General features: G+C 36.3%; 1 protein-coding gene across 1 annotated transcript; it reads left to right on the top strand.

The window, feature by feature from the left end:
- Positions 1–287: 287 nt before the first annotated feature.
- Positions 288–26,420, top strand: LOC132311404 (uncharacterized). Its single transcript, XM_059809303.1, has 5 exons — positions 288–503; positions 16,799–17,113; positions 23,090–23,291; positions 24,573–24,801; positions 25,988–26,420. The coding sequence occupies exons 1-5, from the start codon at positions 405–407 to the stop codon at positions 26,229–26,231; spliced, it is 1,089 nt and encodes a 362-aa protein (XP_059665286.1). The 5' UTR covers positions 288–404; the 3' UTR covers positions 26,232–26,420.
- The last annotated feature ends 1,202 nt before the right edge of the window (positions 26,421–27,622 follow it).

Below are 27,622 nucleotides of genomic sequence, written 5' to 3'. Positions count from 1 at the left end.
AAATATAAATGTAGTTGGATAAATCTTGTTGGAATTTAAAATTAAACCATTCAGGCCTATTTGAAGTAGGGCTTAGGATATCATTAATTGTATTATCATTTTTAATCGTATAAATATAGTTGGATATGTTTTGGAATTTAAAATTAAACCATTAAGACCTATTTGAAGAGGGCCTTAGAATATCATTTTCCTTTAAAATTTGGCAACCGACCACAAATGGGAAATGGGTTACCGTTTTTCTAAATATGGGGCTACCAAATAGTACTATCATTTATTTATCCATCGCTATACAGACGTTATACATGTAGAGAGAGAGGGGGAGGGAAGAAGGAGAGGGAGAGAGGGAAGAAGGGCCCCTAAACTGAAAAACAGAACGGAATTTAGAGAGGAGAGAGAAGAGAGAAATGAAGAAATCAGGAGCAGAGAAGAAGAGGGTCCGTCGGTCATTAGGAGCGACACAAAATGGTGGCAACAGAGATCCCAACAGCGACACTCCTCCTAGGGTTAGGGTTTGCTTATCTCTTTCTCATTTCGCATCTCTTTATTTCGTTCTTTTCATTTTTAAGGTCTTTGATTATCATTTTATTAAATAAATTTTATAGCATTATAGAAGATCTATGTCGCGGCCTTAGAACAACCATTATTTATTAGGAATTGTTTTACTGATATTTGGGATCATTTTGAATTTATTTTATTTATATATTTCACAGAGTTGTTTTGTGTTTTGTGGTGGCAATTGTCTTGCCTTGTTTAACCATCGGAACAGATATAGTTGCAAACAACAGATTAGATTAGAACGCCGATGAGTTTTATTTTTCAGAGATTTTGGTGAAAATAACTTTACCTCTTGATTATAGTCCAAGGAACTGAAATGTGCATTTCTATGTAGACGTCTTCTGAATGCATATATATATATATATATTGCAATTTTAAGCTCTTAAATGGTCTACACAGCAGTGGGAGATTCTGAATTACATAATTTAGCTAAAGGTTTGGAATTCTATTTTTTATGGGTCTTTTGCAATGATGCAATTCTCCCGTGATCCTTTCTGGTATAGTTTATTATGAGGAATTTATGCTGGTGCATCTCACTGTGTGGAGAGGATAGGAAAGCCATTAAATACTTTTGTTTTGGAAACCCCCAAGCCCCAAATGATTGGTCGTTGGAGTTTGATTGAAGCATTAGGTTGAAGAGGAATTAAGAGGATTAAATGTCACAGAGACCTTATCATGGCAGATTGAGGTTGATTGGATTTATTTTTCAAGGCGGCACAAGGAACTACTAATGGACTGTAGCCTTAGCTGGAGGATGGCTTTGCTTTGTCTCATATAACATATATGGAAGTTGAGGAATAGGATCATTAATATTTTTGAAACTTCAAGAATAGAAATTTATCTGTTTATTATTTATCAAAAAAAAAAAATTATCTGTTTGTGGCTTGTTTTTCATTGCAATACTTAAAATAATTTAGGGAAAAATGAAAAACCTCCTTCAATCAGCAAATTTTGAAGATAATCCCAATGAATTATTTTTCTAGCAAAAAAAAAAAAAAAAAAAAAAAAAAAAAAACCTAAATTTGCTCAAAGGGTTGCAATTACCTGTGGATGTGAGTTTGTCTTTGAAAAAGAACCTAACGTAGTCACTTGCGTAACATGATTAATATATATGTTACTATGACCATTATACCCTTCTCTCTTTTCAATCCATTTTTAATGACCCAACATAAAGAAAATACCCCATCATTTATTTTTTTTATTTTTTAATGATAAGCGAAAATACCCCATCATTATACTTTGCTCTGAAGTGAAAAACGAAATTTACCCATATTTATGAACCTAAAAGGACTTTTTTACTTGTAGAAGTCATCTTTCAGCTTGCATGATCAGTGACAACGACTTCACTAGAAACCATCACACTTTCACATCCGTCTCCTTCCTATCTAAACCACAGCTGTTGAATCATCATTCTCACCCTCCTGATCCCTCCTTTCCAAACCCCACCCTTAACCTTCAGCTGTTGACAAATCAGCAGTAACAACGGTCCAACTAGCACTGAACCTGACCAAACTTAGTACCTCCATATATTCTAGATCTATAGCCCTAGATCCATCAGAGACATTAATTCCTGATACTGTTGCCCTCTTTGTCCTCTCCACCTTCGCCTTTAGCATCTTCATCTCTGGTAGTTGAAACCCTAATTTTTTTTGCGAGTGTAGTTGAAACCCTAATTTATCAAATGTATCTTCATCTACAACTACAACTCCACTTCTTGTGTAAGAAAACGTCCTCAGTTTTGTCCCCTTTTGATTATCCTTTTTGTGTTTTTTTTTTCCTGCTGCACTCTTCACCTTTGAGGGTATTGACGAATGATCATTTGGTGGTGGCAAATGTTAATCAATTGGAGGTGGAGATTGATGGTGCACTCAGGTGGTGGATATAATTATGTACATGGAAGTCATGTTGGTAGGCTGGAGTTCACGGTTGGTGGTGGGTCTAATGATGGTGAAACTCTATGTAATAGTTATGACAAATGGTTGTGACATATGTTGATGGATTTCTTTCAAAAATGTATTCAATGCTGGAGGAGGGTGTTAAGTTATGGATCAGCTGTCGCTTCAGGTCATCAATAATTTTTTTTTTTTTTTTTTCCTTTCTCTACAATTATTTGCTCCTGCTCCCTAATTTTGCAACCCTTTCTCTTTTAGATATCTAAAGATTCTATGTAACTTTGTAATTTTGAAATTAAATAAATCATTGGTGATTTAATATGAAGCACGAATACTTCTACAAGGGGAACGAATCCATTTCATCTTTATAGCTGATAATTAGGGCTGGGCAAAAAATCCGCGAATCCGTGGATCCGATCTGATCCGTACGGATCGGATCGGATTGCTAAACCCACGGATCGGTGGTAGATTAAAAAAATGTGAATCCGTAGTTCACGGATCGGATTACGGATTACCCTGTCAAAAATCCGATCCGATCCGTGAATCCGATCCGTAGCTAATCCGTGGTCAATCCGTATATATATATATATATATATATATATATATATATATATTATATTAATATTATACAATATAATTATTTATTTATTATTTATTACTTTGGGAGTTGACCAGTAGACCACTGACAGTTTTGTAGAGCAAAGAGAAATCAGAAAAATAATTTATTAAACCCACATAGCTATTAGCTTCATCTTTTCAATGTTAGAATACTTGGGGTAGTTGGATCTGAAATAAGCATCTGGAGACCATAGTGTTGCTTGGAATTGAACAAGTCCTCTCTCGAGAGGGAGATCAGTGATCACAACAAACCAAGGTCGCATGGCCAGTGAAGAGTCAGTGGAATCGGTTTGAATTTCTTTCGGATTTAGCGTTCGGTTGCGACCGAAGAAATCAGAGACTACCAACAGCTGATTGTTCTTGTTCTCGTTGATGATGAATCGATGAGATCGAGAGTGATTTGAAGAAGAAAATCAACATGATGGAAATGTCTGGGTCTCATTTGTTGATGATGATAATGATGAGAGAGAGTCGAAGAAGAAAGAATGACCTATTCCTTGGTCATGGGTGGCTCTTTGTATGGATCTGCGCATATAAACATGTCCAACCCCGGAAAATCTTTCTTGCTTGTGAGTGCTCTGTCAAGGTTTTCCGGGAACTCCTGACGGTGGATTGGACGCATGCGAAAAGATTGTGTAACCACATGAACCCTAAGAGGAGATCGAAGAAGGAAATGGATATGGAGATGAAGGATGAGATCCGCGGATTGTATCCGATCCGATCCGTTATTTCACGGATTCGATCAGATCCGATCCGTGGGCTAGCGGATTGGTGGCGGATTCAAAATCTCGCAATCCATTGCGAGCGGATCGGATTAGGATTTATGCCTAATCCAATCCGATCTGATCCGTGGCCATCCCTACTGATAATGACACTACTTAGATACTCATCGATATGTGTCTATTGCTTTCTAAACTTATCCGTAATTTAGAAATGAATTTTTTATTTTTTATTTTGTTTGAACATGTATTTGCTGCTTCTTAGTGCCGCATATTCAATACTCTTGTGATACTTCGTGGCACATGTTTAACAAATCTTAAACATTAAATTGTATCTTTTTTCAAGTATGATATATTAATATTGTTAATTAAAAAATATATATATTATCTTACTTCCCAAAGGGAGGTTAGGGGTTCAAGTCTTATAAGAAACGTGTGTGTGAGTACCAACTAGGAAAAACAAAATATTGTTGATTTAAAAAAAAAAATAAAAGATTGAAGAGAGATATTAAGATTGACACAACACAAGAATATACGTGGTTTGGCTACTAAGGCCTACATCCACAGGATATAATGTCCAAAGGGCTACATCACTTTTTATTATCTTCTTTCTTGGTTTTGTTTACAATGACCACCTCTATTTATAGGTGAAAGAATACAAGTGATAAATATGAAAAATATGTTGATGGAGGATTCTAAAAATCAATCCCATAAATCACTCCTATTAATATTCTGTCAAGGCTTAAATGACTCCCAATTCTACCACCAATGGTACGCAAGAATGGAATGGTTATTCCTATTCCATTGTTTGGTTGCAGTTATGGAATGATGTAGGAATGACATGATCATTCCTACTCTCGTATTTGGTTTGATTAGTTTAAAAGTTAGAATGAAATGAGTTTTAAATTAATTGTTTCCAAATTACCCTCTCAATAATAGAGTGTCATATATATATATATATAATTAAAAAATAATAATATTTATAATATGATATATTATAATATATGTCTTTATATAGATATCTAAAATATCATGCACTATAAATAATATATATAATTAATTGTGAATATATATTATATTTTATTATGAGTTATTCTATATCTTTATTATATAATATATGTATATTCCCAATAATATTTCAAATATTTATATATTATTAATTTTATCGAATTATTATATACTTTTATATGATATTTATTTTGTATAAAATATGTATTTATTTTAATAAATTTTTATATAATGTATTAAATTTATAGAATCTGTTAATATTTAATATAGTATATATCATATAATAATAATATGTATTATTTGTAATTTTTATCATAATTATATATTCCTTTTGTCTGGAAAAAAATGTCCATCTTTCCTTTTTGGGCTGTCCAAAATAATTGTGCACTTTCCTTTTTCAAACAATATATTTCACATCTTTCCATATATGTCCTTAGAGTTTAAATTTTCAAACTTGAATATTCAAAACTTAAAAGGGCAAGTTAGTAACTTTCCAGAGAGACAATGCATGTCCCCTTAACAATTTCTACTCCCCAACAGAGGTTTTTTTTTTTTTGGGGACAGAGAGAGTAGTAATAATAAATATTTTTTAATGTATAATATATTAGATAATTTATAATATATATGATAATTTACTAAAATATTATACAATAGATATTTTATAATATTATATACTGTATTTATGTATGTTATATGTAAATAGCATACTAATAATTAATTTAATAATTTATTTATAATATATTATATATTTGGTGGAGTGACCCCCTTTTGTATTTGGTGGAGTCTCTGGAAAGAACGCAATCGAAAATCTTTTGATGGGGCTCTCTTTTTAGTTAGGGAATGGGGAGAGATTGTTTTTCTTTGGATGAGATTATGGACTTTTTGGGGTCGTTGGGTCCATAGGTCTTCTTTTTCCTTTATTTCGATTTTTGTACAGCTCTTGGGACGCGTTCCCCTTTTGAACGCTTTCTGATACTTTTTTGCTTATCAATATATATATATATATATATATATATATATATATATATATATTATACTTTATTACATATAAGATCTATTTGATTTCTTATAATATACTATATGTTAAATTTCTATATATGACACTAATATTAATACACATGTTTGGTGAGGGTGTTTTTGTAGTAGTATATGTTGTTTTGATTCTCTAATGGAATTGAATGCTCATTCCTTAGCTCTTGGATAAGGATGGTCATTCCCACAAAATCATTCCAACATTTTGTGGGAATGACCACTCTAAGGGAATGGCCATTCTTATTTTGTTGTGACCTACCAAACATGATGTAGAACAACTGGCTCACGAGTATATGAGTACACAGGATCACCGTAAGTCAAAGAGGCTGAAAAGGTAAGGAGAGATATACAAGTATGGAAAAAATGAATGAGGAAAAGTCATTAATAGAAAAAGGAAAAGTTAAAAATAAACAACAAAATTGGTGGTGGAGTTGACAATAGATGGCATCATGATTGGTGTAGTTGCGATCATAGATAACTTGATTGAAGAATTATTCTCCATTGCAAGATTTATGAAGGATTTTGCTCCACCGAAATCTTAACATATATCTCTTTGGATTCCCCTTTAGTGATATTACGGAGTACTTTAATGAGTGTAATTAGTGTCCTTTATTTTAATGAGTGGTGCGGTTTTTGATTTGCCTATATAACGCAAGAGATGTAAGTTTGTAGGTAGACAATTATCAATACAATCTCAAGTTTTCTCTCTTTTGAGTGTGTTCCTTGTAAATTCAGGGGTTTTAACTCTGTTCTTTATCGTTTCCGTTACGTTAGTGTCTCCCCTGTGTAAAAAGAACTCGTCCCCGAGTTACCCGAACATGGGGGATAATACTCATGTATGTCGGCCACATTGAAGGTAGAAGAAATGGCCATGTCAGCGCGTAAATCAATTACGTAGGTGTTGTCATTGATTTTCTTTAGAATCTGGTATGAACCATATTTCTTGGCTTTTAGCTTGTTGTATGTTCCCACTAGAAACCTCTCATTTCATAGATACATCATAACCAGGTCCCTTTCTACAAATACTCTCTTCCTTCGTCTCTTATCAGCTGCAGCCTTGTATTTGGCGTAAGTTTCCTTTAGATGCTTCTTGAATCTCCTAAATGGTCTTAACGTGCCCAGCCATTTTCTCTGCAACTACACTATTCCCGGTAACTTTGGTAAGGATGCCAAATCCAAAGCAACGTTTAGAGGAGGACAATACATAACTGCAAATGGGGATTTGCCAGTGGACCATTTAACCATGCAATTGTAAGCAAATTCTGCTTGGGCAAGAGCGAGATCCCACTGCTTTGGTTTCTCTCCTGAAATACAACGAATCAGACTTCCACGGGTCCTGTTTACCACCTCCATTTGGCCATCAATCTAGGGGTGACAGGTGCTATTGACATTAAGGGAGATATCAAATCTCTTCCATGAAGTCCGCCAAAAGTGAGACAAGAACTTGGTGTCACGATCTGAGGTAATTGACTGTGGCACCCCATGTAAACAAACTACCTCCTTAAAGAACAAATTGGTCATCTGGACTGCATCGTTCGACTTCTTGTATGCAATAGAATGGGCCATCTTGGAAAATCGATCGACCACCACAAAAACAGAGTTTGCTCCTCGTTGCATCCTCGACAACCTTAGAACAAAATCCATGGATAAGTCCTATTGATCATCTGGAATAGACAACGATGTGTAAATGCTAGTATTTATGAGATTGACCTTTATTAGTTTGGCAGATCGAGCACCACCGCACATGGTTCTCCACATCACGCTTGAGCTGCGGCGAATAATATTGTTCTTCCACTAGCTCTCGCGTCTTATCATGCCCTAAATGTCCTCCTAATCCTCCTCCATGCAATTCATGAACCACTTGCTCTCGCAAAGAACTCCGTGGAATACACAATTGATTGCCATTAAAGAGAAACCCTTCATGAATGTGCAACCCTTAAGATTGGCTCGGTTTACAATTCCTAGGCTTGGCCAAAATCTTCGTCGCCTCATATAACTCTTTCAAGCAATAGAATCTTGTGATTTCGGCCCTTATAGTCACTAAGCAAGCTGCCCTCCGACTTAGTGCATTTGCAACTTTGTTCTGCTGATTAGTGTTTTAGCGAGAACGTGACTTGCTGGATATAAGCCACCCATCGCGCATACATCCGATTAACATTGTTTTGATTGTTAATGGATTTTAGTTGCTGTGTGTAAACAACACCAACTCTCGCTGGATAAGATAATGCTCCCGCGTAATCAAAGCTTGCACCACCACATAGAATTCAAACTAATAGGTAGTCCACTTCACTTAGCTTCTTATTGTAAAACGCTATAGGGCTTCCTTCTTGTGAGAGAACTGCTCCGATTCCCATGATTGAGGCATCACAATCCACTTGGAATAGCTTCTCAAAATCTGGAAGGACTGAGATTGGGGTTGTTAGTTTGTCCTTGATCAAGGCAAAACTCATGTCCCGTTTGAATTTTCCTTTCTTCATGCATTATGTGATGGGAGCCACAATGCTACTAAAGTTTTTGATGAACCTTCGGTAGAACGTGGCTAAGCCATGGAAATTGCGTACTTGTCCCACATTCTTCGGCTAGGCCACTCTCAAATGATCCTTAGGGCCTCACCTTCTCCTTATCTACCCAAATGCCATCACTACAAACTACACTTATTTAGATTAATGAACAACTTATTCTCCAGCAAAGCTGTTAATACCTCTCTTTAAGTGTAGAAGGTGTTTTGCTTCTGTCTTACTATAAACCAAAATATCGTCGAAATAAACAAACTACAAATCAACTAATAAATGGTTTGAGTACCTGATTAATCAACCACATGAAAGTACTTGGCGCGTTGGAAAATCTGAACAGCATAACTAACCACTCGTACATTCCTTTGTTTGTCTTGAATGCCGTTTTCCACACATTCCCGGGGCAGATTTTGATCTGATGGTATTCGCTCCTAAGTTCCACTTTGGTGAAGACTTTCGATCCCGCCAACATATGCAGTATATCATCCAACCGTGTAATGGGAAATTTGACAGTGCTTCTGGTGATTGCGCGTAAGCCAGTCAATGGAGCGGATTCTGATCTGGATCTGATCCGATTAGTCGATTATGGATTGAACAAAAAATTCGATAACCCGATTATGATCCAAATCCAATAATCCGTTAGCTTAACAAATCGGATATAATTATTTATCAATAATTTTACATATATATATATATATCAATACTCCCATTAGAATTGTATTAGAGGTAACCCAAAAAAAAAAAAAAAAAAAAATCATAATGTTATATATGCAATAGTGTGGTGTTTTCATCCACATGCTAATAAATCTTTTAATATACATACTAATAATATCACACTCTTTATTCATTAACAAAGAGTAAATAAATTTTATTTTTCTTTTCCTTTCATAGTAGAGTAAATACATTTTTTTTCTTTTCCCTTCATATTTTACTTATCTTTTGTTTTATATTTTTTTCTTATAATCATTGTTTTTTTTTTTTATTCTCTTTTGACATTAATTTATATTTTTTTCTTTTTATATAAAAAACCTACATTTTTATCGGATTGAATATCCTTTTATTAACAAATCGGATTGGATTAATTACAAAATATCCGTCGGCTTATCGGATCAGATCGGATCGACTAAAATGCTTATCGGATTATATCGGATCGACTAAAATGATTATCGGATTCGGATCGGATCAGGCATGATCCGGTCCGAATCCAATCCGTTTACAAGTCTAATTATGCGACTATGACATTCTCCAACTGCCATCTTTCTTTGGTACTACTACTGTACTAGTAAGGTCGGAACAACGCATAGGCTCATGCTCTTCCGAATCAACCCTTTCTGCAATAACTCTTCCACTTGCTCTTGTAAGATCTGACTATCGTTGGGACTCATCATGTAATGTGGTAAATTTAGAGGTTCACCCTGGAAACCAAGTCAATGTGGTGTTGAATGTCCTTCTTGGGTGGGAGACTATCAGGCAACTCACTAAACTCCTGTAGTAATGGCTACACTGATGCTGGTACTGTAAAAAGAGATTATTCAACCACTTCCCCCTTCCACATAACAACAAAGATTTCAGGGGTTGTTTTTACTTCGCCTAGAAATTCTTATCTGTTGATCAACATAACTGAATTTCCTCTAGAAGAGGTAGTCTTGAAAAATTCTAGCGGACCAAGAACAATCTTCTGACCATTCTTGTATAGAATATACACGTTGTCTCTAACACAGTGAGTGGCATCGACGTCAGATTGCCATGGTCGGCCCTAGATCATATGGCATGCATCCATGTCGACTGAACATCACAACGCACCTACTCTGCATACACTTCCTAATTGAGAATGGAACAATGCAAGTTTTAGTTACTCGCGTTTCTCAGACTTTTTTGATCCATTCAATTTTGTATGGATGGGGATGTTTCTCTGTTTTAAGCCCTAATTTTCGAACCATTGTTGAGGAAACAATGTTCTCACTACTGTTGCTATCAATAATAACGTCACATACCTTGTGGTTGACAATGCAACGTGTATGAAACACGTTATGACGCTACGGATGCTCCTCCTCCTTTGGCGTGAAAATCAACCTCCTCACGACTAAAGAACGGGACAACTCGCCATTGTCTCCTTGAATCACCTCTTCTTCTTCAAAGGCGGGGTCTAACTCACATTCCTCACACTCGTCTTCCCCATGCTCGACCAAATTTACTATTGGTCGCTTGGGGCAATTGTTGGATTTATGGCCAGGTTCCATACCTAAAACACTCGTCCATACTTGGGTATGCATAGGGATTTTCTCTCACAACAGGGGCTTCCCTTTCAGCAGGGCCTATAGGTGCCGTGGTTTTGACCTTTGATGTACCATTTTGAATGCCTCGCCATGTTGTTAGAACAAAGGTTATCGCGGTCTGTTTACCTGTGTCATGTGTAGGACGTGGGGTATTATCCGAACCACGGGACCGATTCTGTGACTTTTTTAATTACGATTATGCTCTCCCACCACTTTCTCTTCAATATCCCATCTTAACCCGCCTTTAAAATGGGTTACCATACTAAATTTGGGTTCCACCAGGTTGTTATGAGATGACAACCGAGAGAACTCTTCAGCATGTTAAGCAATCATTATGCTTCCCTACGTGCAGGACTGATATTGCTCATAAAGAACCTGCTCGTAATTATGGGGCAAAAATCAGGCTTTCATCAACTTCTTCATCTTGACCTATGTATGGCGTGCGCGGGTCCCAACATGTTGATGCGCCATCCCTTGACTTATCGGCCACTAGTTTGACTTGCTTCTATTCTTAGATTCTTATGTTGTCAATGAAACAGTCAACTTTAGTAATTCAATCCAAGAATTCTTCAATACGAAGATGACCTTGAAAAGCGGGTAGGTCAATCTTAATATGAAAATCCTTGAATCATCAAAATCCCATTGACCTCGATTATCTCCAAACGCCTGTACAACTCGGTTTTTACAGAAATCAACTTTTTCCTTATAGGCTGGTTGCCTAATCGGTGGGTTTGGGTTGTGATTACCAGGCCGGCTGGAGCCTTAGGCGAGTTAGGCAGTTGCCTAAGGCCCCAGCCAATAAGAAGGCCTCATAAATTTTCATTTCTATATGTATTATAACTTTCTTAAAATAATTATTTCCTCTAATTATTAAACATAAAGGAATAGTGAGATTTGATATTGGGCCTTAAAGATTTTTCTCCTTTCTCACCTTTCCCTTTTTTTTTTTTTTTTTTTTTTTTTAAGGGGCCTCCCACATTTTTTTCTTTATATATTTTATTTTCTTCTATTATTAAACCTCAACCAATTGAGAAATATAATAGTGTGCCTAAAATATTTCTATTCTCATATTACGTTTTTTTCTTTCTTCTCTCTCTCTCAACCTCATTACATCAGCTTCACACACACACACACACATATATTATATATGTACATATTTCTCCTCGTTATCATTACACCAACCGTAAATATTAAATTTATATTTAACCATGGTGGAAATTGGTGAAACTTTCTATATTTTTTTAAGACTCCTATTAACTTTTATCTCCTCTTTTTTTTTTTTTTTTTTGGTTTTTATTTCTCACATTTTTTTGTTCCTGTCATTTTAACTTTTTTTTTTTTTTTCATCTTCTCCACTCTTAAAATTCACAATATCACTATCTCGCTCCGTCATAAGATTTTGAATACACTTTCATTCTTCAAGAATTTGTGCATTGGACCAAATTTTTCGAAATCCGTTTGTATTGTTCTATAACTTAAATTAGTTTATAGTTTTATTAATTTTTGTTATCATAAATTATATATTTGGTTTGTGAGTTGTCATCATTTATATTTGTATTGTTGAATTTATCTACTAGAAAACACAGAACCAATTGACTAATGATGGAACTAAAGATTGAAAAAAATTTAGTGCTAAGTTTAAAAATCACAAAACAAATATTGAGCATATTACCAGCATGAACATATGAGTAGATTATACTAAAAGGTCACTTTATTTTTTTTTTGCCTAAGGCCACAAATTATATTGAGCCGCCCTTGGCGATTACCAGCAAGATGTCCGTGAAAACCGTCGTTGGGCAGCCTATTGTTCTCGCGGTTAAGTTCTACCGTTGTCAATCTCGCCAATAGTTGACGCATAGTTTCATGCGTATCAAGCAAGGTTTGATTAACGTTTGTTTGGACCTCAATAAACTCAGCCCTCAAAAGCTACTCCATCACGATCACTGTCGTTGGAGGGGTTTCTTCCATCTCGTGAATCGGCCATCGAAACAAAGGCGAATGTTGGATTCGGAACCTTGCTCTGATACCAAATAACGTAATGGAAACTATAAAGAACAGAGTTAAAACCATTGAATTCACAAGGAACACACTTAAAAGAGATTGTATTGATAGTTGTCTAGCTACAAACTTTCATCTCTTGCCTTTATATAAAACACTTATTACATTCATTAAAGCACTCCGTAAAATACTACTAAAGAGGAATCTAAAGAGGTATCTGTTGAAATTTTGGTGGAGCGGAGTCCTCCATAAATCTTGCAATGGAGAATAATTCTTCACAAGCTGTCTATTGTTGGCAACTACACCAATCATGTTGCCGCCTATTGTCAACTCCACCACCAATCTTCTTGTTTATTTTCAACTTTTCCTTTTTTCTGTTGTTGACTTTTCCTTATTTATTTTTTTCTGTACTTGTATATCTCTCCTTACCTTTTCAGCCTCCCTGGTTTGCAGTGATCTTGTGTGCTCATATACTCGTGAGCCAGTTGTTCTACATCAAGACATGAGAAAGGAAATGAGAAGTTGGAATGGACATTCCATTCCATTCCGTTCCAGCGTAACAAGGGCAGCCTCATTTGACAGATATTTGCAACATAATAGAACTCGGTACAAAAAATCAAAACCAAATATTGAGAGGGAGCAAGACACCCTAACAAGAAGTCATTGGCGACATTAGTTAGTCGATGCAGTTGACCATGGCGGTCTTGTCCATACATTGGTGTATATCATAATGGTTGTAACTGAATGAACAGTAAAATAGTTAAGCCATTTTAATTGTAGCGGGTCATATATAGAGTTTCCTTTTCTTTATTTATAAAATTCTAGACACGTGACACCTTCTATTGGATGTATTTGGATTATAAAATAACTAACCCGTTTCTAGGGTAGATAGAGGAGTTCATGCCCCGCTTTCTTTGCTCCACTGGCACCAAAGATCATGAATTTGAGATAAAAAGAATGATTGGCTGGTGGGCTGTTAAGCCCGTCACTTAAAGGTAGATAGTTGAAAGTTGAGTAGCTACAACCGTTGCTACCAGATAAGTAAACACTACCTGCCTATGCTGGATGGCATTGGACACAATCTATCTTCAGGCCTTGGAGCAGCATATATTGAGATAGGATTGAATGCTATGGCCCTAGAAAGGCTGTTGCATTGGGATATCATCAGGAATGGATTCAATCTTTGGATTTTCCTTACTTCCTAGATCCATTGGGCAAGTGGAATACATTCAGAATAGCTTCCTATCCCTTGCTGGGCTTTGATGTTTGAAATTTGGTTGTACTCCCCAATTGATAGATTCAGTAAAAAGAAGAATGCCTTCAGGCAAAGGATTGTACCTGGCAATGAAAATTCTTATCCGCTCACACTATATTTTGATTTAGGGACTTTTAGGAAAAATGTCAGTTTATGGGTATTTTGTAATTTCATCCTATTTCTGTTGGTGACGACGTGGGTATGGCTAATATTTGATAGTTTATGGTCTTTCCTTGCTAGTATATATATATATATATATATATTTGATAAGTAAGATATTGTGAAAACCGCTCAAAAAGGGGAGCGAACCCAAAAGATTACAACAGACACCCATGGTGACATTAAAGTTTTACGCTAAGATCCACTGTAGATTTATAATTTCACCCATTAACACACCACCCACCCAACCCCCCAAAAAATAATAATAATAATAATTTGACATTATATAGTGTTTGAGAGACCAAAAAGGAGATTCCTCTCCCTCAAAAGATCTCCTATTTCTCTCGTGCCACAATCCCCACAATAAACAAAGGGGAGCGACCCTCCAAGCATCTTTGACTCGACTCTCCACTATACATCCCCTCCAAGTCTCTAACTGTTAGCAGATATGATAGCCACAATTTATGGAATGGCATACCGTATTAGCAGAGATTTGATTGTGCTATAGAATATGCTGTGATTTGATTTAGATTTGATTTAGTTTCCTTTTTTGTAATACGAGCATGTGCTCTTTTTATCTATAAATACTAGAGTTGTGAATGAGTGATTAACTTATTCAAACCTTCTACATATTTCTCTTCTCTTTTTTCTATATTGTATTTCTACTTGGTATCAAAGTCATGGTGGTCCGATTGCAATAAGGGCATTGCGAGTTCGGCACCACCCATTCGGGAATGGTCCAAGGTGACATTGCCCATCCAGGGGGTATCGGGTAGGCAGGTTAGTCCGACCTCAATGATGGTGTTGCGAGTTTGGCACCACCCATTCAGAAATGGTATGAGGAGACATAGTTGTTTCTTTTTATGGTCTAAGGAGACGTTGATTCTTTCATCTACATTGTTTAAACATTTGTATGAAGGGGAATGGTCTGAGGAGACATTGTTGATTCTTCCATTTACATGTTTTAAACATGTGTATCGAGGGAAATGGTTTGAGAAGACATTGTTGGTTGTTTACGGTTTGAGGAGACATGATTGGTTGTTTACGGTCCGAGGAGACATTGTTAATTGTTTATGGTTTAAGGAGACATTTTTGATTTGTTGATCGGCACTTCATCTGAAAGAAAATCATCGCTAGTCAAATTTGCACTCCATTTGTCACAAGCTCTCGGCAGCTTACAGACATTCTTACAAAGGGCGTCATCAAGATTTTGTTTGAGAATGCATTGTCCAAGTTGGGTATTTCAAATATCCCCGCACCAACTTAAGGGGGAGTGTTAACAGATATAATAGCCACGATTTATGAAATGACTTACCGTAGATATGATGTGATTTGATTTAGATTTGATTTAATTTCTTTTCTTGTAATACGAGTATGTGCTCTTTTTATCTATAAATACTAGAGTTAACTTATTCAAACCTTCTACATATTTCTCTTCTCTTTCTTCTATATTGTATTTCTACTTTAACATGTCCACTGTGGATCGAGAAAACATCCAATCCATACCAAAAGCAACCAAGATTATAGACCAATCTCTTGCTACTGGACAATGAAAGAGAAGATGGTTCACAAATTCTCTTGTCTTCTTACACATGCAACACCAGTTCACCACAATCTAACGTCTCCTTCTAAGATTATCAAGGGTAAGAATGCTTCCAAGAGCGGCTGTCCAAGCAAAAATGGCCACCTTCAAGGAGGCCTTCATCCTCCAAATCGCCTTCCAAGGGGAGGAAGAACTTGGGGATTCAATCAGGCTCTGGTAAAAGGACCTAACCTCAAAGACCCCTCTCGGGGAACCCACCCAAACAAACTTATCCATACCCTCACCCTCCACCACCCGACAATAGATTAAAGCTAAGAACTCCGTGACATCCGGAAGCTCCCAATCATGAAATACTCTATGAAACTGCACGTCCCAGGTCAACCTCCCATCATCATTCATTAAGACGATAACAGTAAGCAACTAGGGCGTGTTTGTTTGCAGAGATCCTGAAGAGCCCAGGAAACCTACGAGCCAACACAATGTCCCCACACCAGCAATCCTTTCAAAACCTGACGTGTCTCCCATTCTGAAATCTGAACCGAATGCGTTTGGAAGAGTTCAAGGTTTTTGCTTTTTTGCCAATTATTTATTTGTTTTCTAATGTGATCATTACAATAAGGGGGTCATTGCTTGGTGCACTAGTAAATGCTTGGATTACTAGTAAATGCTTGGATTGTCAAGCGTGAGAATATGTGTTCGCCTCTTGAGAGCAGCCACTTTGTGCAAAGAATGACAAAGGTCATTTATGTATCCAACCTACCTACTCCTTTCAATACCCTCGCCTAATGTGGACCACACTGGGTTTTAATCGTTCTATTTGATTATTATCGCTATTATAAGAAAATTATTAACCAAATGGCAATCCACACACAGAGAGAGAGAGAGAGAGAGAGAGAGAGAGCCACAAGTCTATTGCCACAACATTAAGTACATATTTTTCTCAGTTGGGGTCAAATGTGCAGTTTTGCTATTATAATATATCTTTTATTAGTTCATTTTTAGCTAGCCTGCCATTCTTGTCCTACAGTATTACAAACTATGTATATGTTTTCTTTTCTTGCTAATTGTTCTTGTTCTCTTACCCTTATGTTTTATGGTAATCTGTATCATGTTAATGCGCTTAACTGACTCATTGCCTTTTCTGATGATCGTATGAATTTATTTGTGTTATCCTGTATTCTTCTATTTTATGGATTTATATGGTTTTCTTTTTATTTTCTATATTTTCAGAAACAAGCTGCCAAGAAGGATGTATTTCAGTTGTTTGCTGAGAAAGTGAGAGACCATAAAGATTTGGGATCTAGGTGGGCTGTTTTACAGGAGACACGTGTGGAATATTTCAGAGGAAAGGATTTTGTTAGCTTCTTGAGAGATCATCCAGAACTCAAAGACATACTAGAATCGGATAAAGATCTAGAAATAGAAGATATTGCCAATGTTCTACTGGGAAAGAATCTTTTAGTGCGTTGTGATCGTGTGGTAAAAACTGTTCGTCCTGGGAAGAAAAAATTGTCTACTTGGCCAGCACATTTAGAGATATTTCCTGTAAGTACTTATTTAACTATAGACCAAGTACACTAGTACAAAGAATGTTTTAGTTTTAATGGTTCGTGTAATTGACTTATTGCTCCTTCAGTAAGGGTTTTGAGCTACATGGACATCTGGTTTTGCCGCTCATGTTTGTTGAAGTGCCTTTGATAACACTATCTTCTTTTTCTTTTTCTTTTTCTTTTTTTTTTTTTTTTTTGTATCTATTTATTTTATCCCAAGAAGTAAGAGAAATATAATATATTAATCAAAGGCACCAAAAGGGTTGCACCCATATACACAATATGACACTGGAGCAAACATAAAGTGCTCCATTCATAAAGATAAATCACCTACACTTATCAAAAAAAAAAAAAAGATAAATCACTTACAAAATTTACAGAAGAGTGTAAATTATGGGAAAACTTCCTTGTAATCCAAGACTGTAACATGTTTAGGAGCATAATTTTAAAAGCATGTGCCAGCATATACTTCTCTTTGGAAGTCCTGCTATTCCCATCTTTTCATACCACATTGCAGCCAAGCATTTTCATGCAAAATCCCGTTTCATCATTCCATCATATCTAAGGATCCGAAGTGATTCTTCACCCAAATAATTCAAGAGAGAAAGGAGAGCAACACGCTCCAAAGATCTACAATTGTCAGCTGTTTCCTCCACACCATTATACATACAAGACGGTTAGAAAGCATCTACTCTCCTTAAATTGTTGATGGTTGGTATTGCTCCTAGGGCTGCTTTTTAAGAGAAGAAGGAAACCTTTGAAGGCATGCCGCTCGCCAAATGCTCTTTGTTCAAGGCCAAACAATGCCAAACTTCTCCACTGCTGAATCCTGCACTGCCTTGTCCTTGAATGAAATAAGAGAAAGGATGACAATGAGGGCAAACGGTGTACCCCGATTTCCTTGCCAACCGGTCGACATCCATTACATCCTTCACTGGAATCAGCTCATCATTCTAATTACTCCAGTGTCATCTGCAAACGTGGAGACACTGAAATAGGGCTCCCTCCAAGAGCTCCCACCTCAAAAACACACACGCTCACTTTGTCCCTTTGAGGACTCAAACCCTCACCATCCACTTTGGGAGGGAGAGGAGATACCACTAGGCCACAAGACCCTTGGTCCTATAAGTTTTTTTTCTTCGCGCACTTTTTTTTTTTTTTGTGTTGAAAAGTACCCATTGTTCTTGTGTAGTTGTTCTCTCTCCCCCCCTCTCTTATTCTTCATGCAAGAGAGTGAAGTTTGACCTTGTGCCTTTTTGAAGTTTGAGGGAGAAACTGGAGGCTTTTTAAAGGTGCACAACTGCATTGGGTACCAGTGACTCGGCCAAGTTGGACCTATTATCCGGAGTTGTGGCCGATTCTCACTGATTTTCTCTGAGTTTGTTATGAGTTTCGCGTCACAATGATAAATCGGGGAGACTCGGGCTTGGTCTTGTCTGAATCCGTTACGACTCCGCCGATTCCACGAAGCATGACTTTTAGCCAGCCTTGATACCCCACTACCGGTTTGTCCTAATCTTTACTTTCCTCTCTGGTTGGTCCTAAGCAACCACCTGTGTGATCACAAATATATTCTTTACTTCTCCCCCTTTGCCGGCCCGATCTGGCCTAGCAGAGACCTGTTAGGAAAGTATTTCGGTTGACATGTGCCTCACTAATCCCATTTTTGTATTTTAAACTAGCCTTATTATAGGGTTGTTTCTGTTGTGTTTCCCTGCCTAACGCCCTACTATGTGTCCTTCCTCTCACTGACCCAACTTGGTTCCTCCCACTTGTTAGTTGCTATAGCTCTGTGCACCCCATATGCCATTTCATATCTTCTGTTCTCTGTCCTTAAATTTCTGGTGTAACTAGGGCTGTAAAAGAGCCAAGCTGAGCTGAGTAGTGGGTTGTTCGAGCTCAGCTCAATCATTTTACGATAGTGTTTGAGCTCAGCTCGAGCTTGAGCCGAGCTTCTGCATTACCGTCCGAGTTCGGCTCGGACATAAGTGAGCAAACTCGAGCTCTGCTCCCCTAGCTCGTTTGATATAACAAACCAAGCTCGAGCTCAAGCTCATTGTCAAGCTTGTTTGAAAACTGTTCGTCATAACATGAGAAGCCACAGGTTGCTGGAGTTGCTGAGATGTGAGAGAGCAAAAGAATCAGAACCCAAACAAAACTAGTTTGAAACCCTATTGACCAGGGACGTTCAAAATAAAACCCCCGTTCAGTTGATTTGAATAAAAAAAATTAAAAGAAAAATTAAAGTCCTAATAGTTGAGATACTTTGTATATATTTGAATAAAAAAAATTAAAGTCCTAAATAGTAGAGATACTTTTTAGATATATAGAAAAATTAAAGTCCTAAATAGTAGAGATACTTTTTAGATATATATATATATATATATATCTAAAAAGTATCTCTACTATTTAGGACTTTAATTTTTCTATATATCTAAAAAGTATCTCTACTATTTAGGACTTTAATTTTTTTTATTCAAATATATACAAAGTATCTCTACTATTTAGGACTTTAATTTTTCTTTTAATTTTTTTTATTCAAATTATTTTTTCTTTATGTATATCTAAAAAGTATCTCTACTATTTAGGACTTTAATTTTTCTTTTAATTTTTTTTATTCAAATATATATAAAGTATCTCTACGATTTAGGAATTTAATTTTTCTTTTAATTTTTTTTATTCAAATCAACTATGAAGAGGGAAGAGAGTGTATAATCAGTCTAAGAATTGCCGGAAAAGCTCGGAATTCGGCTCATTTTCGGCGACTATGAGATAGAATAAACTGCAACCCCCCGAAGAAAAATGCTAGAACCAATTGCTTCATTTGATGAAGAGAACATCACCAAAAGGAAGAAATTGGAAGAAAGAGAGAAAGCTGTAGAGACAGAAAATGGGAGCTTTTAAAAGAGAAAAAAGAGAGAAACTCCCTGGCATCCAGAGGAGTATGGACCATGATGAGTAGTCTGTAGAATCGCCGGCGTCATTGTGGATTTCGTAGACCACAATCACTGAACTTCAAAGTGGAAGGAAAAACTTGAGAACGAAGGTGTATGTAAGAACAAGCTCACATACAGAGGTGTAGTCTGTATGTGAGAATAGAGGTGTAGTCTGTAGAATCGCCAGCATCAAAATTGTTTGGTGGTGTATGTGAGAACAAAGCAGGGAAATCATTAGAAATCTATAGACTCTAGTCTAATCTCAAAGAGCAGAAGCGTATATTGGAAGCCACTTAAAAAAAATTAACAATTCATTAGTGTTAGTATTTTGAATTTTTTATTTAACTCTCCATATATGTATGTATATTATACACTCTATATTTCATATATATATATTCATTTGGTGTTAGTTCACGAACAAAGGAGCCGAGCTCATAGGTGCTTGAAATTGGCTTGTTTATTAAACGAGCTTGAGAAAACTGTTTGAGCTCAATTAGTTTATTAAAGAAACAAACACGAACCAAGCTCTTAGCGAGCTGAGTTTGAATTGTTCGTCGAAAGCTTGGTTCATTTACAGTCCTGGGTGTAGCCCTGCTTTTTGCCACCATCAAAGGAGATCCCTCCACCCAAATTGTTGCTTGTACCCTCCGTGAACCAACCGTTTTCTGAATCTTTTATGGAATCCATTATCCATCATATTCTGACTGCTTGAACAACAACCTAGACAATCAGAATGTCTTTGATTCGCAATATCTTCATCAATATCAAGAAAACCCTCATACCATTTCCCTATATTATTGAACATTTCCATGTCCCAGAAGTGAATTGGAAGTCCAAGTACACTGACCAAAACTCTCTTTTGGTTGATTTTCATGCTTAAAGCAGCCCACCAATTTAGGTTAATTGTCCTCTCCTTAAAAATCCAATTACGTTGTATCTACACACTTTTGCCTCATCTTGTGATGGAAAAGCATAGTTAAATAAACACCTTGTCAAGGCTTATTCGAAGCACCTCATCCTATTACAAGCCAGGCTCCTTTTGTTAGGGCCCTCAAACGTGCTTTTTAATAGGCTCTATGCTAAAGAAAGTGCATCTTTACTTTTAGTCACTCAACCATATATTTTTCTTTTCTTTCTTTCAGTGATTGGTGATTGACATTTTCTATATCCTCCTATTCGTTAAATCATATCGTTTAGTCCTATCAGATATTTAGTTTTTTGAATACGTGAGTGAAACGTATCTAGTGCTTTATTCTGAATATTTCTGATAATATAGTATATGTTTAAAATTTATACGACTGTGCTCTTTGATTTAGATGATGTAGGCTTGGTTGGTAAATTATCATTAAGGCATTTATAGTGCATTTGATCATGGGCATTGTACAAGATTGTAGGAACACTAATCGGAGTGGTGTCAGTTTTAAGACAGCTTGTGGGGGTGTATATTGGTTGGTATGTATATGTTTTATACCCTGAACAGCGTAAAAGTTCTCGAGAAAGCAGGCATAAGACAATTCTGACCAGAGTTTATGGCCAAATTATCCATTTTATGGTGTTTCAACTGTTCAGAAACTGTAACGCTATAGATAAAAGTATTAGTCAAGTAACTCAGAGGCTCATATACCCGTTATAAGCAATAGTAGCTTTGATGGATCCTTGGAATCTTCTCCACTCCTGATTCAACTAAACAAATGAAGTGTGTATCAGATTTGTGGTGGTGATCAAATTTCTCATAATGTAGTTACAGTTTTAATAAATTTAATAGTGGATTTGTTCCTTATAATCAGATTTTAGTTTATTAAAATCTCATAGTTATGATTTGGACCTATCATGTAGTTCTTAAGTTTCTTTTATTATTTTTACATTATTCTTTGTATGCATCACTACAAGCTACTACATAGTGGTACCGCTACCACGTGGATTGGGCATGGGCTGCATGGTTAACACCTGGACCAATAGTAGATTTCAATTTAGATTGAAGTTGTGAAGGATTTGAATCATTGGGTAATAACTACCTTACTGTGAATTTCAATGTAAACTTGATGCCTCCTTGGTACTATAAATTATACTGACTTTTTTTTCTCGTTTTTCTTTTGTCTCTCGGATTCATCAAATTTTAACTTTTATGAGTCATGGGTGGTTGTATGGTATTTCTTGCCCTTAGTGTATGGACATTAACTACTGAAGAGGGACGTCATTGTTACCACTACCATTATCACAAGGATCAAAACTACAAGTGTTGTCCTGTTAGTTTATAAGAGTGCTAAGAGCCCAAGCCCTTGTGCCTTGTGTACTAGGTAATTTTAACATGGTTCTATTTTTGGGCAAAACATTTTGGATAAGTTAACAATTAATTTTCAATGAAGGAGATATGGAGCCTTCCCATCCAATAAACAGATTCAGGATTTTGTCATCACAAGTGTTTGTTTTCTTGGATTTTTTTTTAAAAATTATATGTATATATATATATATATATATATGTATGTATACACACATATTTGTTTTTTTGAAACGTTTCAAATAATCTAACGTTTATCTTTGTGTGCCTCCTATAATGCCATTACATAGTGCTAGACCGGTGGGGTGCTAGAAAAGGGTAGACTGTAAATAGACTTAACATTTTATATTATTTTTCACGAAGTGGCTGCTGTCAGACTTGAACCCATGCCTTCATGTTTGTCAGTCTGAGCTTTTACCCTAGCAAGCATTGACCCTTTGTGCTTTCAATAATGAAAGGATTCTATGTCACTATGCATTTTGATTTCTTGATAAATATAATCTCTCCTTTTCTTAGTCAGAAAGGGTAAATGTGTATATATTGTATTTACTCAGAATGGCTGAACCATGCATCCGGATTGTTATCTACATTTTGAGTTTTACTGATGGCTCACTTATGTCTAGTTTCTTTGAGGGGTTTTGAGGTTGCCCATCGTAGCAGTCTTATCTATCTTTGGTCTAATAAGTCAAGGACATCATTGCTTAATTGTTTGTGCAGGTCAATTATAAACATTGTATATGTTGACTGTGTTTTGCAGGGTCAAGTTTTTTCTGAAAATGATGCCTTCTTTGCTTGGACATTTGAAAAGCGACATCCACTCTGGCAAACACTTCTCTCATTTTTCTGGCCTGTGTTGACACTTGCAATCTGCTTGTTTCCTGTATATCCCCATCGATGCAAGCTACTCATACTCTATTCGTGCGCAGGGGTCCTCCTACTTATACTCTCTCTGCTTTTTGGTAAGTTTTCTAGTGCTTATGTTTCTCTTTTAGTTTTATAGCACTTATCTTTCTTTTATCCTGTATCCATTGTATATTGTTGTTACCTGGTCAAGACATACACTCATCTTTCTTAAATCAATGTGTTAGAATTTATTTTAGGATGGTTGCCATGTGAGGAACATCATATGCAAGTTGAACACTGGCACCAATGGCATTGTTCCTTGAGCCTTTGCAGTTATATATACTGCGGCCCATATTCGAATCCAAATATAATGGATCCTAAGAGTATCTGTGTTTGGATCTGATGAAATATTAAAAAATACTTCAATCCAAATGGGAGACAATTATATGAAATTAGTGTGTGTTTTTTATTTTATTTTATTTATTTATATATATATATAAAAATCAATATTACATTTTTATAATACTTTTTAAGAGTATTAAACTATCTTTGTAGAAATATATCAGAAAGTTACCATATAAATAAAATTTAATCAGACTCTAATCTTAATCGGATCAAATCTACATAGATTCAATATAAAGATGATTTCTCGAGTCATTTCAATTCAAACCCTTCGATTAAAATCAATATGATTCAGAGTTTATTTGGGTTGCAATTGGGTGTTGTTTTGATACACTGAAATCCCCAATTATGCTGACATGTCATGTGGTTATTGGTACTGATGAGGACTATAGATGAATGTACCCCTACAACATGCTTTCTATGTTCAGCATCATCAATATATTATATATTTAGTACCCCCTACAACATACTTTCTGTGTTCAGCATCATCAATATTATATATATATATATTATCAGTTTCAGGAACAACTACTCAGTGGTTCAGACACTTCCTTTTAGAGAAAATGGATCTTTAGCTAAAATTTTTACTCTTGCATCAATTAAACTAAAAGTATGTTTTCAATTTTTTAAAGAATCATGTACATATGCCTCCTTACTTGGCTGTTCTCTTAATTTCCTGGTCATGGAAGAACCTAGCTGAGCCGGATCAAAGGTCCTAACCGAGCCCTGTTGACCTTCTTGGGCTCTGGCCCATCGCCCCTTGCAGCAAGTGCAACCTGTACATTTGTGCTTTTTCGTATTGTTTTTTTAGAGGCTATCTAGCTTACCAGCTCTTTTGGCTCATAGGTTGTATTGAATTTGCTGCCTGTATCTTGGGTTTATTGAGAATGTGCTTTATTGTTATTGCTGCTTGTATTTTGGGTTTACTGAGAATGTGATTGATTGTTATTGCTTCTTGCATTTTGGGTTTCCTGAGAATATGTATTTACTTGCAGTGAGGGCTGCAATCTTTGGTGTTATGTGGACAATTGTTGGAAAGCGTGTTTGGTTTTTCCCTAACATCCTTGCAGAGGAAGCAACTCTCCGAGAATTATTCCGTTTTTGGCCCAAGAAAGATGAGGAGGAGCGGCCAAAATGGACAGCAAGGCTTTTCTATGCATTAGTTGCTGTGCTGGTCATATTACTTCTGAGGCAACATGCCCCTGATGAGGCTGCTAGAGCCAGGTCATTTCTATGTTTCATCCTTTTTAAACCTGATTAACAAGAAAGTAAAAAGCTAATTTCTCTATTCTATTTGCACAAGGGCGAAATCTCTTGATTAAAATGGATAATACTATGATTTGGGAAACTTACAACTTGACTAAGTTTAAAAGTTCCCGTGTCTTTGTAATTAGCATGCTAATATAGGGTTGGTCAGTCCTAAGAATATACTTTCCTGAAAATATTGGGAAGTAGCCTTGCTTGAAAAGTTTATAGCATATCTGACTGGTGTTGCAGAATTCTTCAACAGTTGGAATCATTTGATTATGGTGGTTTCTCATCTAGTAGCTGTTGGTCTTGCTTTTCTATTCAAAGCAAGATCTCTTAATGGTTGACGACCTCCCCCTCCTCTGCAAACCCAGTCTGATACAAGTTGGCCCAAGGCAAAAATTAGGAAGCCTTTTAATATTTTATATGTTAACCGATTAATGTTTAATAGAATAAGAAAAGATCATAACATGTGAGAAGGAAGTCTTGAAGGATACAAAAAAAGTACAGAAAAGAAAATTAATTGAAGCTGAATACTTCAAACTTCAAATTCCATTGAACTATCATACTTATCAAAAAAAATAAAAAATTCTATTGAACTCTCTCATATTTCAATGTAATCTAAACATTGAATAGAATGTATACTTTAAATTTTTTCGGGTAAGACACATCACCTTCTCCTTGGGAAGTGAACGTGATACCGTTCACGCTAAAGCTTGGTGATTAAATTAAATATACTTGTGTGCAAATATCAAGACTTGTTGAGAGTTTAAAGCTACAAAGGGTTCCACATAAGAGATGTATAATGGGGACTTTTTAACACGTGGGGCCTTAGGCAATTGCCTTAATTTCCTAGTTTAGAGCTAATCCTGCTTTCTGGGGTGGTCACCTTTATATTTATCAAAGAACATTCAAGCTGGTAGAGATTATGATGCACTACAGAATTTCATTAATGCAAAATAATAGTTTAGAAGGTGGATTTGTGTCGGGAACTCACCCGTACAGTGTGAGGTTGTTTTTGAAGCCAATGCATGTTTTAAACGTGCAATTGATGCCATTGAATGTACAGATAAGCCCAAAGGCATGCCTTTATCCACTAGAACTGTCTGCCTAGAATATTTGCGATGCATGGATATAAAGTAGGATGTCTTCTTTTTTGCAGGTATCAGAAGCGGGTTTCCAACATTATTGATGATGTTCTCGAGTGGTCTCCAAGTTTAGCTCTGTCTGGGATGATGGAGAAGCAGCAACCCGTGGTTAATGCCACCGAACCCAACAATTTTACTGATGGGGACACAAGAAGATCAGAAAAGGTGGCTCCCTCGGATAACATGGATGAAGAAACCTTGTCAGAGCAACATGACGAAGAAATTTTCGAGAACATGGATACTGATCATGATCATTAACATCGTACTCATATATGATTTTAGAACAAGAAATCCCAAACAAATGATAGATTACAGTTTTTTCTTCTTTTTTTTTTACCTTTTCTATAATTATAATTATTATTTTGTTTTTGAATATCTGAGTGTATAAGTTTAAATATGACAATAAATTATTTCTCAAGTCCGCTTCCTTGAACGGATCCGTGGAAATGATGGTTGCTACCTCTAGGGACCTTTAGCTGACGATGATTGGCATGCTTTATGCTTTGTCTATCCCTATTTTGTTGGAATGCTCAAGTAATATATTCTTCAGGTGCCCTTTCATTAGGTGAAGAGGTTCAGGAACCTCGGCTTTTGAGGTGGTTTAGCCGAACAGGTGAAGAGTAACGACATACGTGTTGGAAATATCAGGTGAGCTGCTGTTTCAGCAGAAGATCAGGCTTGTTGATTGCGACCCCTAAGCATCCAATAATGTTTCGATGATTTGATCATGTCACATCTAAGCTCATTTTGATTGTTCCATAGCAACAGAACAGCCAGGCCAACCGGGGTGAGTACAGGTGTTGGAAGCAGATTTTCACTCTACTTTTAGCCGGACACATCTTATTGAAGTCCCGAATTGACTTGAGAAGATGTGCATCAATTGGAAACTCAATGAATTGAGTATTTGGTGAAAAATGAGGTTTCAGTTTTGTGGTTAGCATTCTGTTTTCTGTGATTAACATTATTAGTACTCTAATCATGCTACAAAGTTTGGTTGCTGTCTAGGCCACTTTCGGCCTTGAACGTCCTGCTCTTAGGGGATGCACTCAGCGTCGAGGAACATGTACTAGGGTGTATGTGCGACTCGTCAGGGTGTGTGCGTGACTTGTCAGGTCAGCCTAAAATTTCAATCCTTCGGGGCTGCCCTCAGCGTCGACTCGTGAGGGTGTGTGCGCGACTTGTTAGGTCAGCCTAAAATTTCAATCCAACGCACGCCCAGGTGTACTCTTCTCAGACCAAATTAGGCTGGTTTAATTTTTCTTTTCCTATACTTGTGTGCGCGTGTAAATTATTCTGCACCCATTTTATTTTTTCTCAGCCAACACCGAGGATTTTCAGTCTCTGCTCTAGCAGCTGAGGTATCCCGACCATGATATATTTTTTGGAACCCGACCATGATTCATCAACCTCATTTTACTCATTTTACTAGATGATTTGGGTCTATGAGACTCGATACTTCAATCTTCCATTTGTAAGGAGGAAAATAATACTTGGGCTAAGCCTTAGTTTGCATGCCTATAAAGTACAAAATATATATTAAAAACTTCTGATAACTATAACTATTTATACTTTTCAACGTTTATTATCATTTAAATATATTCATTTCTTCTACTTCACATGTAATCAATGGTTATTAAGTATAGATTACC

The sequence above is a fragment of the Cornus florida genome, unplaced genomic scaffold, assembly GCF_030987335.1.
Source record: "Cornus florida cultivar Cherokee Brave unplaced genomic scaffold, ASM3098733v1 CherokeeBrave_3.0.0_Hap2_Chr06, whole genome shotgun sequence".
Lineage (NCBI taxonomy): Eukaryota > Viridiplantae > Streptophyta > Magnoliopsida > Cornales > Cornaceae > Cornus > Cornus florida.
This window is presented reverse-complemented; position numbering and strand designations above follow the sequence as displayed.

Excerpts from the sequence above, each read along its gene's own strand:
- LOC132311404 (XM_059809303.1), top strand. The coding sequence starts at position 405 with ATGAAGAAATCAGGAGCAGAGAAGAAGAGGGTCCGTCGGTCATTAGGA. Across the intron at positions 504-16,798 it reads ACAGCGACACTCCTCCTAGG|AAACAAGCTGCCAAGAAGGA; the intron begins GTTAGGGTTTGC and ends CTATATTTTCAG. Across the intron at positions 24,802-25,987 it reads GATGAGGCTGCTAGAGCCAG|GTATCAGAAGCGGGTTTCCA; the intron begins GTCATTTCTATG and ends TCTTTTTTGCAG.